This window comes from Eurypyga helias, unplaced genomic scaffold, assembly GCF_000690775.1.
Source record: "Eurypyga helias isolate BGI_N326 unplaced genomic scaffold, ASM69077v1 scaffold5517, whole genome shotgun sequence".
Classification (NCBI taxonomy): Eukaryota; Metazoa; Chordata; class Aves; order Eurypygiformes; family Eurypygidae; genus Eurypyga; species Eurypyga helias.
The window spans coordinates 154,518-166,698 of NW_010263613.1; the positions used below are offsets into that span (position 1 = coordinate 154,518).

Below are 12,181 nucleotides of genomic sequence, written 5' to 3' on the forward strand. Positions count from 1 at the left end.
TTATCTAATCCAACCCCTCCCCTGTTTTACAGAGATATTAAGTTCATAGAATCATGGAAGGGACCTTAAAGATCACCTAGTTCCAACCCCCCTGCCATGGGCAGGGACACCTTCCACTAGGTCAGGTTGCTCAAAGCCCATCCAACCAGGCCCTGAACTGGAGGAGGCATCCACAGCTTGTCTGGGATTGCTAAGATTTCTTTCCTTTCATAGAAAGAGTAGGGCCTGGCCCCAAAAAAACATTCGAGGAATAATCATGCGTACATAAGTATCAATGGAATAGACCAAAGCCCATTGGGAAAGTAAACAATTTAAAAAACTACTTACAAACACACTCATCCTCCACAAGAAGATGCCTCGGTTCGCACTCCTCACAGATCTGCCCTGTCACACCTTGCTTACAGAGGCACTGGCCAGTTGCACGATCACAATTAAGATGAACAGATCCGCTTGGATTGCACCGACAAGGATGGCAGCTGCCACCGGGAAGCTGAGGGTCACCATAATAGCCAAGGGAGCATCTACACAGGGAGGAATGGGACACTGAACATCAGGGAATATGTTTCACCCTGAAATTAAATGTTACATTTATTTTTGAGAATCGCAGATAGGTTTTTAATTAGTGGCTTCTTAACAGTAACTAACAAATCACTCCAAGTCCTTGAGCATTCATTTATATATTTATTTATGAACCCTGAGTAATCAATTCCAAGTATGTATATAACTCATATTAATCAAACTGTCCCTGGGGGTTGGGGAGAAATGGGGACATAAGGTGTAACTCACCTTTCACAGTACTGTCCTTCATATCCTGGGAGACAAGCATCACAGTGGTAATCTTGAATACCTTTCAGGACACAAGTGGGACTAAAACTGGAGGAAGGATAAGCAAAATACCTGTCAGCACGTAACTGGAAGACCATACAAAGACACAGAATACCTCCAGCCACAGGTTAAATACTGAGCAGAGGATGCTGCTGCTTCCAATCTGATGCAGTGTTCTAAAATTTGTATTTTATTTGTTTCTTTAAAAGCTTGCTTTCCCCATGTGATTCCATTACTCTATAACATGTTAAAGTACCAAGGCTTCCCCTTTTAAAGATGAGACAATGAAAAATGAATGCTGCATGATATGGCTGTAGTATATACCTAATCAAGACTTGCATGAGAACATCAGAACTGCTAGACTCTTATTCTGATTCAGTTATCCAAAAGCAAACAACAAATACGTTTTTCAAGTTTCTGGAGGGAAAAAAATAGCACCTACACAGCATTTTGATTTTCAAAATATGAAGTTAACTGTTCCTCTGCTAAACAAACAAATGCATACAGTTCAAGGAAAAGAGTTTGGTTTTCCCCTAGGACTGATCTCATTAAAAGTTCCTGAATGGACTGGACATGGCCTGAATCTTTGTAAATACAAAAGCATTTGTTTTAGCATGAAGAAAGAGACACACATTTGAAACAAAATCATGTCAGAGCAACTGACTCCATTGTCTATAAAACATTCCATGTAGCTGATCTACTTTTCGAGAAAAATTTGACTTATCAGTTAATCTCTGTATTTTAAAACCTCAGAGTTGTCATGAACTGTGAACAACTCAGAATTTAAGCTGCATTTACTAAAATAAGTAGATTACAAATGTCTAAAAATTTAGTACACATAAGGATAACTAACTCCTGTTGTCATAGATGGGGGAGCAGGAGGTGGGACATACAGCACAAGAAATCTTGAATGTTAAAATGTACATTGGATTTAATAAGTTCTGGTTACCTGACAGGGTTGGCTCTGGGACAGGCACAAAGAGAGCAGTCGTTGACAGATCCAATTATTTTCCCATAGTAGCCTGGGGCACAAGCATTGCAGTAATCACCAACTGTGTTATCTCTGCAGTTCTGATACACAAAAAGGAATTCAGACAGTTTAAAACAACAACAAACAACAAGAGGAATTTTGTCTTCCCCCCAGTCAATAAACGTATAGAGCTTCCAATAATCACCACTGAATGTCACTACCCATTGGCCAGCATTCCCTGAGTGGAGGAAACTTACACAAAAATAAGCAGAACGCCAGCATATTTTCTCTTATGTGAATGCCCCTTCAGGCTGGCTGACCTAATTTCTGTTCTAAATTTCCATTAAGGTTTATACATGTCTGCTTCTATTAATCCAATTCAGGCCAGGAAATTCATGGCACAAAGCAAAAAGTCCTCAAAAAAAAAAAGGCAACTGATGGAAAATTTCATCCACATACCCTATTTAAAATGTTTCAATGTTTCAGCAAATACATCTGAATGTTATAAACCAAGGGCCATCCACAGTTAGGATTCACAGGCATGATATTTAACTTGTCAACACTATCAATCAACAGTTAGTGTTATTAGTTTTAAAACACTGAATAGGTATTAAAAACATAATGTAACTGAATGAATACTAAATCAGTATTATAAATTTTCTCTACCGCCCTTCTCTCTTTTCCTTTTTTGATTCATATTCTTGTGAGTGTGTATGTTTTAGAGGTCAGTTGAAGACAATAGGAAGCAGCAATACAGACTCCTGTTGTATGGGAGCAAAAGTCAGAGGTGAAAACCATCTCTTTTGTCTACGCTACTCAGACAGAAATGTTTAAGTAGTAATCTTAACACGTAGGTGACTTGTCACCCCTGCAACAAGAAGCTGAGAAGAAGAATGTCTAGTATTCACTTGTGTGAAAGACTTATGTGTTTTGGCCTTGTGGAAATAAGAACCATAGTTCTTACTCATGAGAAACAGACTTTAGGGCAAACCTGAAAGCAAGAGAATGGTTTACAAAAACCTGAAGGACTAAGGAAACCATCTTTTAAAACTGACTTCAAGAATTAATTCAGATAACCAACTCACACCACTGGAAAAACGAAGCAACTAAAACAACTTTAGGAAAGAATACTGAGCCATACCACAGAACAGTCTTAATGTGCCTTATTTGGTTAGCTGAGAATTTGCCGTCCACAGGGCTGTCAGCCCACAGGAGAGGCAATGTGTTAGACAGGCATGGCCTCTCTTTGCAACCTTTGGGATAAAACAAGAGAAGTGAGCAAATTAGCTGAGGCATAGCCTTATACCACTTCAGTCCCTGGGAGTTATAAAAGCCTCACCTAAAACTGCCCAGAGGATTCTCTTCATAAGAGACAAAGAATTTGACTTTGACATAGTCTGTGCTGTGACATGGCTTACTGGCCTTTACTTTTTTGTGTGACTAAGCAGACCTTGGCCAGGCCAAGCACAAAAAGTCTTACATTAAAACAGATAAACTGAACTGATATACGAGTTTTTTTTTAAAGTAAAATTAAAACTAAAATAGTTAATGTTTTTGAAGATGTTAATACCCAAAAAGCTTGATAATTTTGCTGAATGGACCTTAAGGTCCATTCATACTGCTCAAGTTTTCCATTATTCAGAGTTGTGGGGGAAATTATACTTTATCCAAATAGTATAGCCATATACTTCTCCCAGAAACTCCTTCCACAGGTCACTGCCACTGTATGCTCAGGTGAAATCAACAGAAAAAAATTGTATAAACTGTACATACCAAGCACTTCCCCGTTTCAGAATCACAGGTTTCACTGTGGTTGTTGCACTGACACGGCACACAAGGTGCTATCAGAGCATGAGGCTCTTTTCCACCAAGTTCTGTATGCTCTCCCCTGTAGTATCCTGGAGCACAGTTCTATTTGTAAAGGGAGCACAATAAGAAACTATATGATCATGGCTATCAAGAGTTAAATGGCTTTTAAAAATGTTTATAAGTAACTTCTTTCATTATCTCACTATTAGACACACAAAAGGATTCAAGGATTCTGTACCTGACAAGACAATCCAGCGTAGCCAGCAGGACATCTACACTGCTCTACAAGATGAGCTCTAGCTCTGCCTAGATGCATTTCTTCAAACTCCACTGCAGTTTCCATTGAAATATTTGCAATTCTACAAGATACATGCAGAAGGCAGAGTGAACATCTAGAGAAGTCCTAGCACCAAAACTGAGATCCAAACCTTTTTATGCTTCAAGGTCAGGGCTACCATATATAATCTGTCATGATCCCCTTTTCCCTGTGCAAATATGTCAATAAAAGCTGAAGATTGTTTCCATATTTATGGGATTTCAGAACCTACAACAAACCATTGAAGTACCTCAAAGTAATATAGGTTGATTCTCATTGGTCTGCAAAACTTGCCGAAGCCACCATGCGTACATACTTTTTCCTCGGAAACACTAGACAGAAATACATCTGGTTTGTCCCATAGATTTTTGGACACAGCTAACAGAGATAGTTGAGGGCCTCTGAATCAAAAATAAACCCAAATCCAGAGGCAAAATCACACTTCTTCACAGCTGTGAAGATGTGCAGATACTGGCTTTTCACAGGATGCATCTCTGCTAGCCTTGTTAGTTTCCAAACTGATCGATGTAATGATAATATCCCACCTCTTCCTTCTCGTTAGTAACCTAGTTCTGTCCAAACTGACAGTAAAATGCTGCAGTTCTGAGATGGCGATATTTTACTACCACTGCCCAAAGTGCATAAAGCATAGGAGAAACCTAGGTTGGTACAAACCCAAGAACTCAGGGGAACATGTGTTTCAATTGGGGGAAGAGAAAAAACCCAACACCCAAAAATTTCAATATGCATAAAAATAAAATGAGAAAGAAATAATTTAGAAAACATCAAACTATATAAACCATCCTGCAGAACACTGCATCAGCCTGTAAGGCACTGTGCTTCTTTATAGGCTTTTCTATCAAGGTAAGCATCAGAGGCAATTTAGTGTTTCACAGAAAAAATTGAAGAGGGATTCTGCTGCCATTGAAGGTCATAAACTTTTTCTTATCAATGAAAGAACAAAAGTCCTAAATAGGAAATAGGAAATGTCTTTAATTTGAGTTAAATCTTTACTGTATAGCTCAGTAAAGACTATTTCTAGGTTAAATTACAGTAAATGCTATATAATATAAGGAAATGCAATCACAGATTGCTTTACCTGCTTTGCTGTAAACCTTGGCCATAAGCTGCCTTGATAAGGATGTATTCAACATTGCTTAGCACAGACATGAAGTCGGAACGTAAGACAGGCTCGTCAGACACAGAGTTAAAATACTTCCAAGAATCCTAGGGAAACATAGGACATTATTCTTATTATATTATTCATATTCAATTATATCATTTCTCCTCTCCTTCCCTTCTCCTCACCCAAATTCCATGACCAGTTTCTATAGGAAAGTAGTCCAGGCCTGCATGGCACAGTTAATTCTGGAGAGTTCTGGAGAACCCAGACCTCCAAAAGACCAGGACTTCACAGCACTCACTTTATGTGCAGTTAGAAATAGCTGCTGTGACGATGGCCTGCCTCATGTCAAAAAGAGAGACTAGACTTCACCTCAGCCCCAGTCAGCAGAGAGTCCCAGATACCAAAGTAGATCATTGTTCTCTTCTGAAATTGTCCAGTGGGCACTACTGCAACTTAGTGTACCTGCAAGCTGGAGATTCATGTCCCATATGATGCTCCTGGCCTGTGAGTGTAACATACAGGCTACAAAATTATGAGACTGTCTGAGAGTGACAATACCTGGCTGCCTGTCATTTATCACTGAAACATGAGTCTTTGTTGGAAAAGCTTGCCACAGTAACACCTTCGGCACTTCCAAAAAAGGAAACAATGCCAAAATGTTATTTGCTGCTCTAGCACGATATTCCTAAACATCTTTTTCCTAAAACAAATGCATTTTAATCCAAGCGCTCTATTTACTCAGCCTATTTGAAATCAGATATGGGGGGTTTTAAAGTATTTTATTAATTATATAGAGTAAAACAGATGAGCTTTTCTGTAAAAGCTCATAGAAGAAAGGAAATATTTCCACACTAATATTTTGGCTTACCTCCTTCATCTCCACTTCCTTGTCAGTTCTTACTCCGTTTTCTGGAGAAGGGTTGTCCACATAGATGACCAACTTGCTAGTGTGACCTCCTTTCATTAGGATCTGTGGCTCAAAATTTGACATTCCAAAGCCATCCAAAGCATAAAAAGCAACAGTGTATCTCAGCTTCCCTCCATAGGCCATGAGCTGTTTGGATAAAAAATTATTACTTCTATTTATTCCAAGGTTATAGCTACTAGCTGAAAATATTTTAACGTCATTGGAAGACTTGAAAACTGTCAGTTCTTTGAAGAATTCGCAATAAAACACGAAAATTGATTTCAACTCAGTATTTTTTGCATCAAGGTTAAACACATATTTCTAAAAAGCGGTCTCAGTTTCTTGTTTTAGGCCGTTTCAAGATGTGCACTCAATTTTCATTTAATTCGTAAGCAATAGAGAGTCCATGATCTATATACTGAATCTAGCATCAAGGTTGAAAACTATTTCAGGTTTCTAAAGTAAAATTGAATATATCACTCTTTCTCCCCCCATACAATCTTTGAACATTAAGTTGGTAATTAAATATGGGTGTTCCCAATTCACAGGGTCAAGAACAATCTCATTTGGAAAGGATAATGTAAACATAGTGTTTGTGCTTGCTATAAATAAGTTCAGTCACTGAATATTTATAATATTATGACCTACAAGAATAGCACTAACAGAAAAATGTTGCCAAGATCAAGTGACTATTCTACAATAAAGGAGTGACTATTAGACAATAAAGAAATTATCTAAAAAGCACTCTGTTTATTGAATGATCTTACCTGGTCTCCCAGAAACTGCTCTGGTAACCTCCAGTAAAATGTTTCTGTGCTCAAGTATTTTTTGACTATGGCAGCATCCAGTAAAACATCAGGAAGCTGTGAAAATACTCCTTCCACTGTTCCAGTCAGGTTACTTTGAGCTACTACATGCAGAATGGACTGATCCGGAGTTAAAGTTATCTGCAACACAAAGAGAAAAAGATTCATTCAACAAAAATATTCTATCTCAGTGTAATATATTCTTATTTTGGCTGCTATCAGATAGACAGTAGTACATCTTAGAGTAATAAATACCCAAACTAAAAAAAAATGGGAAACATGTTTGATATTTATTTTTTTAGAAATGTGAAGAGAGAAACACAAGGTTTTAGAAATAAGCCTGTGACCACTTATCATTTGTTTTCTTCAGTCAGCCTGATTCATGAAATGTATGCAACCCCAGGCACACCAGTGTGGTACTAAACATGAGAATAACACCGAACTGTGTCTGTATATTTATGTCAAGTCACTTACAGGAATTCTCACATGATCTTCTACTTCCGAACAAAATGTGGACATCCCAAAACAGAAGCACGGAGTACAACCTAGTGTATTGTTAGCAGACAGAGCAAAAGTTCCAGGTTTACACTCACTGCATTGTAGACCAAGTACATTTTCCTGGAGGAAATAAAAAAACATAGCAACTCACTCAAGTTAGTTTGCTAGCTGAATGAAAGATGGTTCTTTTTGGAAGAAGACAAAAGAAACCCTCCCTACCCCCCAAATATGGAAAATGGGCTCTCAAAGCCATGCAAAGAAACTGCTCAGTATGAATAGGAATTAAGGGACCTATTCTTAAGCATCTGGTTTTGCACTCAATTCCCAACTGGTAAGTCCAACTTGAAGAAACACCCAAAACCACTGACAGTGCTACTGGCACCTTTAACCAGTAGACTGGAGAGAGACCTATGAAGGCATACATTTGTTGCCTTGAATTAAGTTTTCTTCTAACACTCAATCTTTCAAGAACATATATCCACCTTTTCAGAAAAATCTGTACTAAGTCTCTAATCTCTACTAAATTTTCCTTTTTTATATCTATATATAAAAACGTCAATGCAGACTTCATTATTAGCAATATGCATGAATTATTCTTAAGCACTGCCTTGGGTTATAGCATATGAAACAAATTTGCACTCGCAACATAACCACATTTAAAAAATGTTGAGGTTCTCCATTGTCATGGTTTAACTCTGGCTAGCAAAATACCATGAAGCCGCTCTCACAAATCCCCCTCAGCTCCTCCAGTGGAGGGGCCACATTGGAGGAAAAAGAAATAAGGAAGCTCGTAAAATTGAGATAAGAACTATTTACTAATTAAAGCTAAATTAACATATACAAGTGCTACTAATAATAAATGATTAAAACAATAGAAAATAAAACATATGATACAGTATGATACAATATGATACAATTCTGTAGCGAGACCGCGAGAGCTGGGAACGCAGCTGCAGTATCAGAAGCGGAGGAAAGACCTTGAAACTGGTACAGACATTCCTCAGTGCCAGCTAAGAACTTATCAGTACTGCTCCCTGCATCCAGGAACACAGCTTTCTAGCAGCCACAGTAAAGAGATTTAACCCTTTCCTGGCTGAATCCAGCACATCCATTTTGTTATTTATTCATTTCTTCATACCATTATCATTTGCATTTTCAAAAGAAAAGGCTTTATCATCTGAATCAATGTGCTCTTCCCAAACCTAATAAAACCATGTGTGTAAGAGCAGAAAAAAATTCTGTGTTTCATTTTTTCCATCTGCATAATGAGGATAAGAATATGCTAGCTTTTTCACTGTAGTTTTCTAACATCTAGTTAGTTTTTTAAAATGTTTCCCATGTAGGACAGAAGGAGCTGTAGAATTGCTGTCTATCTATCTTCACTAAGAGAATGAAATAATTAATTGCCAAAACATCATCTAGGTAATTTATGCTTTTAAGTTCAGAAAAAACATCAACATTTTTATCAGAGAGTGCCTGCTCGGAAACTTCAGGAAGATATATCAATTAATGTGACCTGTACTTGGAAATGCAACTCTTGCAGTAATATATTCCTAGACTCTATAAAAGAATAGTTTTCCCAGGCTTGAGGTAGAAATATTTTCTCTGTATTGCTCATAGCATCAAAATACTTTTATCTATTAGAGCTGGTTCTTCTCCAATACTCTTTATGTACAGACTAAAAAAAAAAAAACCCCAAACACTTTTAAATAGCAACTAAGAAATAATGCACGAGTTATGAACTATTATTATTGGAACTATTTGCAAGGGAAAACGCAACTTAAGAAAAAGCAAGTGGGATAAATAAAACACAAAAATTGTACCATTAAAAATGGTTCATAAGGCATTGTTCCTGATATCAGAAGGCATTTGCATCATACAGACAAATATAGTGACACTGAAGTCACTAGCACCATTCTTATATATTTAACTATATTTACAAAAATTTTGTCCCAGAAATCATAGCCAGTGCTTTGTTCTAATCAACAGGAGGTAGACAGAAATCTAGGAGCAAAAGGAAAACCAAGACAAATGCATCCTCATTCATTTCTACCTTATAATACTAATCCACAAAAAAGATGACTCTGAATGTATTACATGCATGATGTGGCCACAGAAATTCACTTAATAACAAATAAACACATGGATCTTACACTGAGTAAATGCAATCTATTTTAATTTAATTAATCTCACTCTCCGCAGTGAGACCATAGCTGTGAAATGTGCCAAATCTTGTACAAGACTAGAAAGACAGCAGTCATTTTTTGATTACGTGTACAGTGGCTGCTTGTAAACTTAGTAAGGATTCAGTCTTAGTCAGCTAGAAATTACTTTTTCTGATTAGGCATACAATGGGTCTTGATCCTGACTAGTTAACACACATCCACAACAAACCGCATGAATTCTGTCTAAAAGAGAACTACAGTATTGTGTCACAGTAATTTTATGACTGCAAACTAGAAATAAAATTACCTGGCCACATTAAAAAAATACAAACAAACAAACCAAAAAAAACACAGAAAGGCAGATGAGAGGCAAACTGTCTAGTATTATCACAGGAGTTTCTGAGAACAGAAATAACAATGCTATGTTGGTAACGTTGCTCTCTCTTCTGCCTACAGCTGTGCTGTCTGTCCAAAGTGGGGAACCTCATCTGGCAGTTTTTAACCCTACTAAATAATAACAAGACCTGTTGAGAGCTGGAACAGAATTTTTTTTAGGGGTGATTTAGGTGCACTTAGAAATGTCTCAAAGAAAAGATGCAGATTGCCTCTTGAAGTCCTTTCAGCCCTACACATTCCATGACTTTTATGAAATAAATGTCCACAAAACCTCAATGCTGTCCCAAAAGTGTTTATATACTCCAGTACCTTGCAAGTACAGATGCCAGTTTCTTCTTCACAACCACAAAGTCCTTCAGCATCACACATCTCTGCTTTGGTTCCACTCAAGTCACAGTCACAGGCAACACAGTCTGGGTAGTCTCTGTAGCCTAATGCACACCTGGAACAGTCTTGTCCTCCAAATTCAACTTTGCACTGGCATTGACCCGTCAGTACATCACACTGGCTATTGGTTGAACCAGTATCGCTACAGTTGCAAGCCTTAGATGAAAGGAAGACATGTTCATAAATAGCAGATCTTCAAAAACAATTTTGTTACAAGAGAAACAGCACAGTAACCTTAGAGTGGCCCATACAACTCAATGTGTGCCAACAATGACGACAGAATAGTAAAAGAGAAGAACTTAAACACAGAAATGGGGTTGTTTGCTTTGTATTTGAACAAAAACCTTCAGTTCCAGTAAATAGTGGATGACAAAAAGTAAGAAGTTATGTTGATTCCCAAATCTGGGTTGGGAATCAGAGTTGAAGGAACTTGTTCCCAGAGAGAAAAAAAAAAAACGAAAGACTTTACTTAAAATACTATGCATTGAGTATAGCAAGTAGTTAATGTTTCATAAATGTTGGATGAAAGAAAACAGTAAGTACAATTATTTTTATAAATATTAATTAAAAAATCTTAATACTGACATTCTTTCAAATATCTCAAGAAGCATTAATAGGGTCTACATCTTGCTAAGCTTCATCTACTATTTAATGAGGAACCAAGAATCTCATTGCATCCAAAGGTGGTAAGCTCAATATGCACAGCAGCTCACTACCAAAGGAATACTGTTCCCTGGCAGAGCCCTTCCTTCATTATGCAATCAGTAATATGAACCTGTTATTACAAATACGCAAAGTGGATGTAACTAATTTGTCATTCTTTTTTGAAGCAGATTGGATATAAACTTCAGTCTTAATTTCATATCTGTGGTTACTTAAGAAGCGCAATTTTGTTCTTTATTTCTAACATTGCAGGCAAAAAGTACATTTCATCTATCATCACCTGACAGTCAGCATTTTCCCTGAGTCTTCTTTCCTCACCATCTTTATTTGAGATGAAGAGCCTTACCTTGTAAAGCACTCTTCACAAAGACCCACAAAATCTATTAACATCACTACATATCCTTTAGAAGTCTTCACAAGTTTGCTGCTCACCATCAGTACTCTTTCTATTAAGCAGTTTTTACTCTAGCAACAAGCACTAGAACTATAGAATCATTGATTCATAGAATCTTTTAGGGTAGAAAAGACCTTTAAGATCATAAAGTCCAACCATTAACCTGGCACTGCCAAGTCCACCACCACACCCTGTCCCTAGGTGCCATATCTACACATCTTTTAAATACCTCTGGAGGTGGTGATTCAACCACTCCTCTGGGCTGCCTGTTCCAATGCCTGACAACCCTGTCAGTGAAGAAATTTTTCCTAACATACAATCTACACTTTCCCTGGTATAACTTGAGGATATTTCCTCTTGTCCTATCACTTGAGAGAAGAGATTAATGCCCAACTCGCGACAACTTGGGTTCAGGTAGTTGTAGAAAGCAACTAGGTCTCTGTCTCAGGTTCCTCCCCCCGAGGCTAAAGAACGTCAGTTCCCTCAGCTACTCCTCACAGGACTTGTGCCCTAGACACTTCAGCATTGCCCTTCTCTGGACATGCTCCAGCACCTCAGTCTTCTTGTAGGGAGGGGTCCAAAACTGAACACAGTATTTGAGGTGCAGTCTCACCCATGCCAAGTACAGGCGGACAACCACTTCCTGCTGGCCACACTGTTCCTGATGGAGGCCAAGATGCTGTTGGCCGCCTTGGCCACCTGGGCACACTGCTGGCTCACATTCAGCTGGCGGTCGACCAATACCTGAAGGTCCTTTTCCCTTAGGCAGCTTTCCAGCCACTCATCCCCAAGCCTGTAGCATTACATGGTGGTGGTGTGACTCAAATGCAGGACCCGGCACTTGGCTTTGATGAACCTCGCACAGCTGGTCTCGGCCCATCGATCCAGCCTGTCCAGATCACTCTGACGAGCTTTCCTA

At 38.2% G+C, this 12,181-nt stretch overlaps 1 protein-coding gene across 1 annotated transcript in view; it reads right to left on the bottom strand.

The window, feature by feature from the left end:
- The window catches only part of LAMA1 (laminin, alpha 1), a gene marked incomplete at its 5' end in the record, with an annotated part of 69,809 nt that overhangs the window by 36,449 nt on the left and 21,179 nt on the right, over positions 1 to 12,181 (bottom strand). The window contains 10 exon segments of the mRNA XM_010156098.1: positions 328 to 521; positions 787 to 873; positions 1,775 to 1,896; positions 3,569 to 3,706; positions 3,843 to 3,963; positions 5,020 to 5,147; positions 5,915 to 6,100; positions 6,721 to 6,900; positions 7,234 to 7,377; positions 10,128 to 10,361. Of these exon segments, the coding sequence (XP_010154400.1) occupies positions 328 to 521; positions 787 to 873; positions 1,775 to 1,896; positions 3,569 to 3,706; positions 3,843 to 3,963; positions 5,020 to 5,147; positions 5,915 to 6,100; positions 6,721 to 6,900; positions 7,234 to 7,377; positions 10,128 to 10,361 (1,534 nt within the window).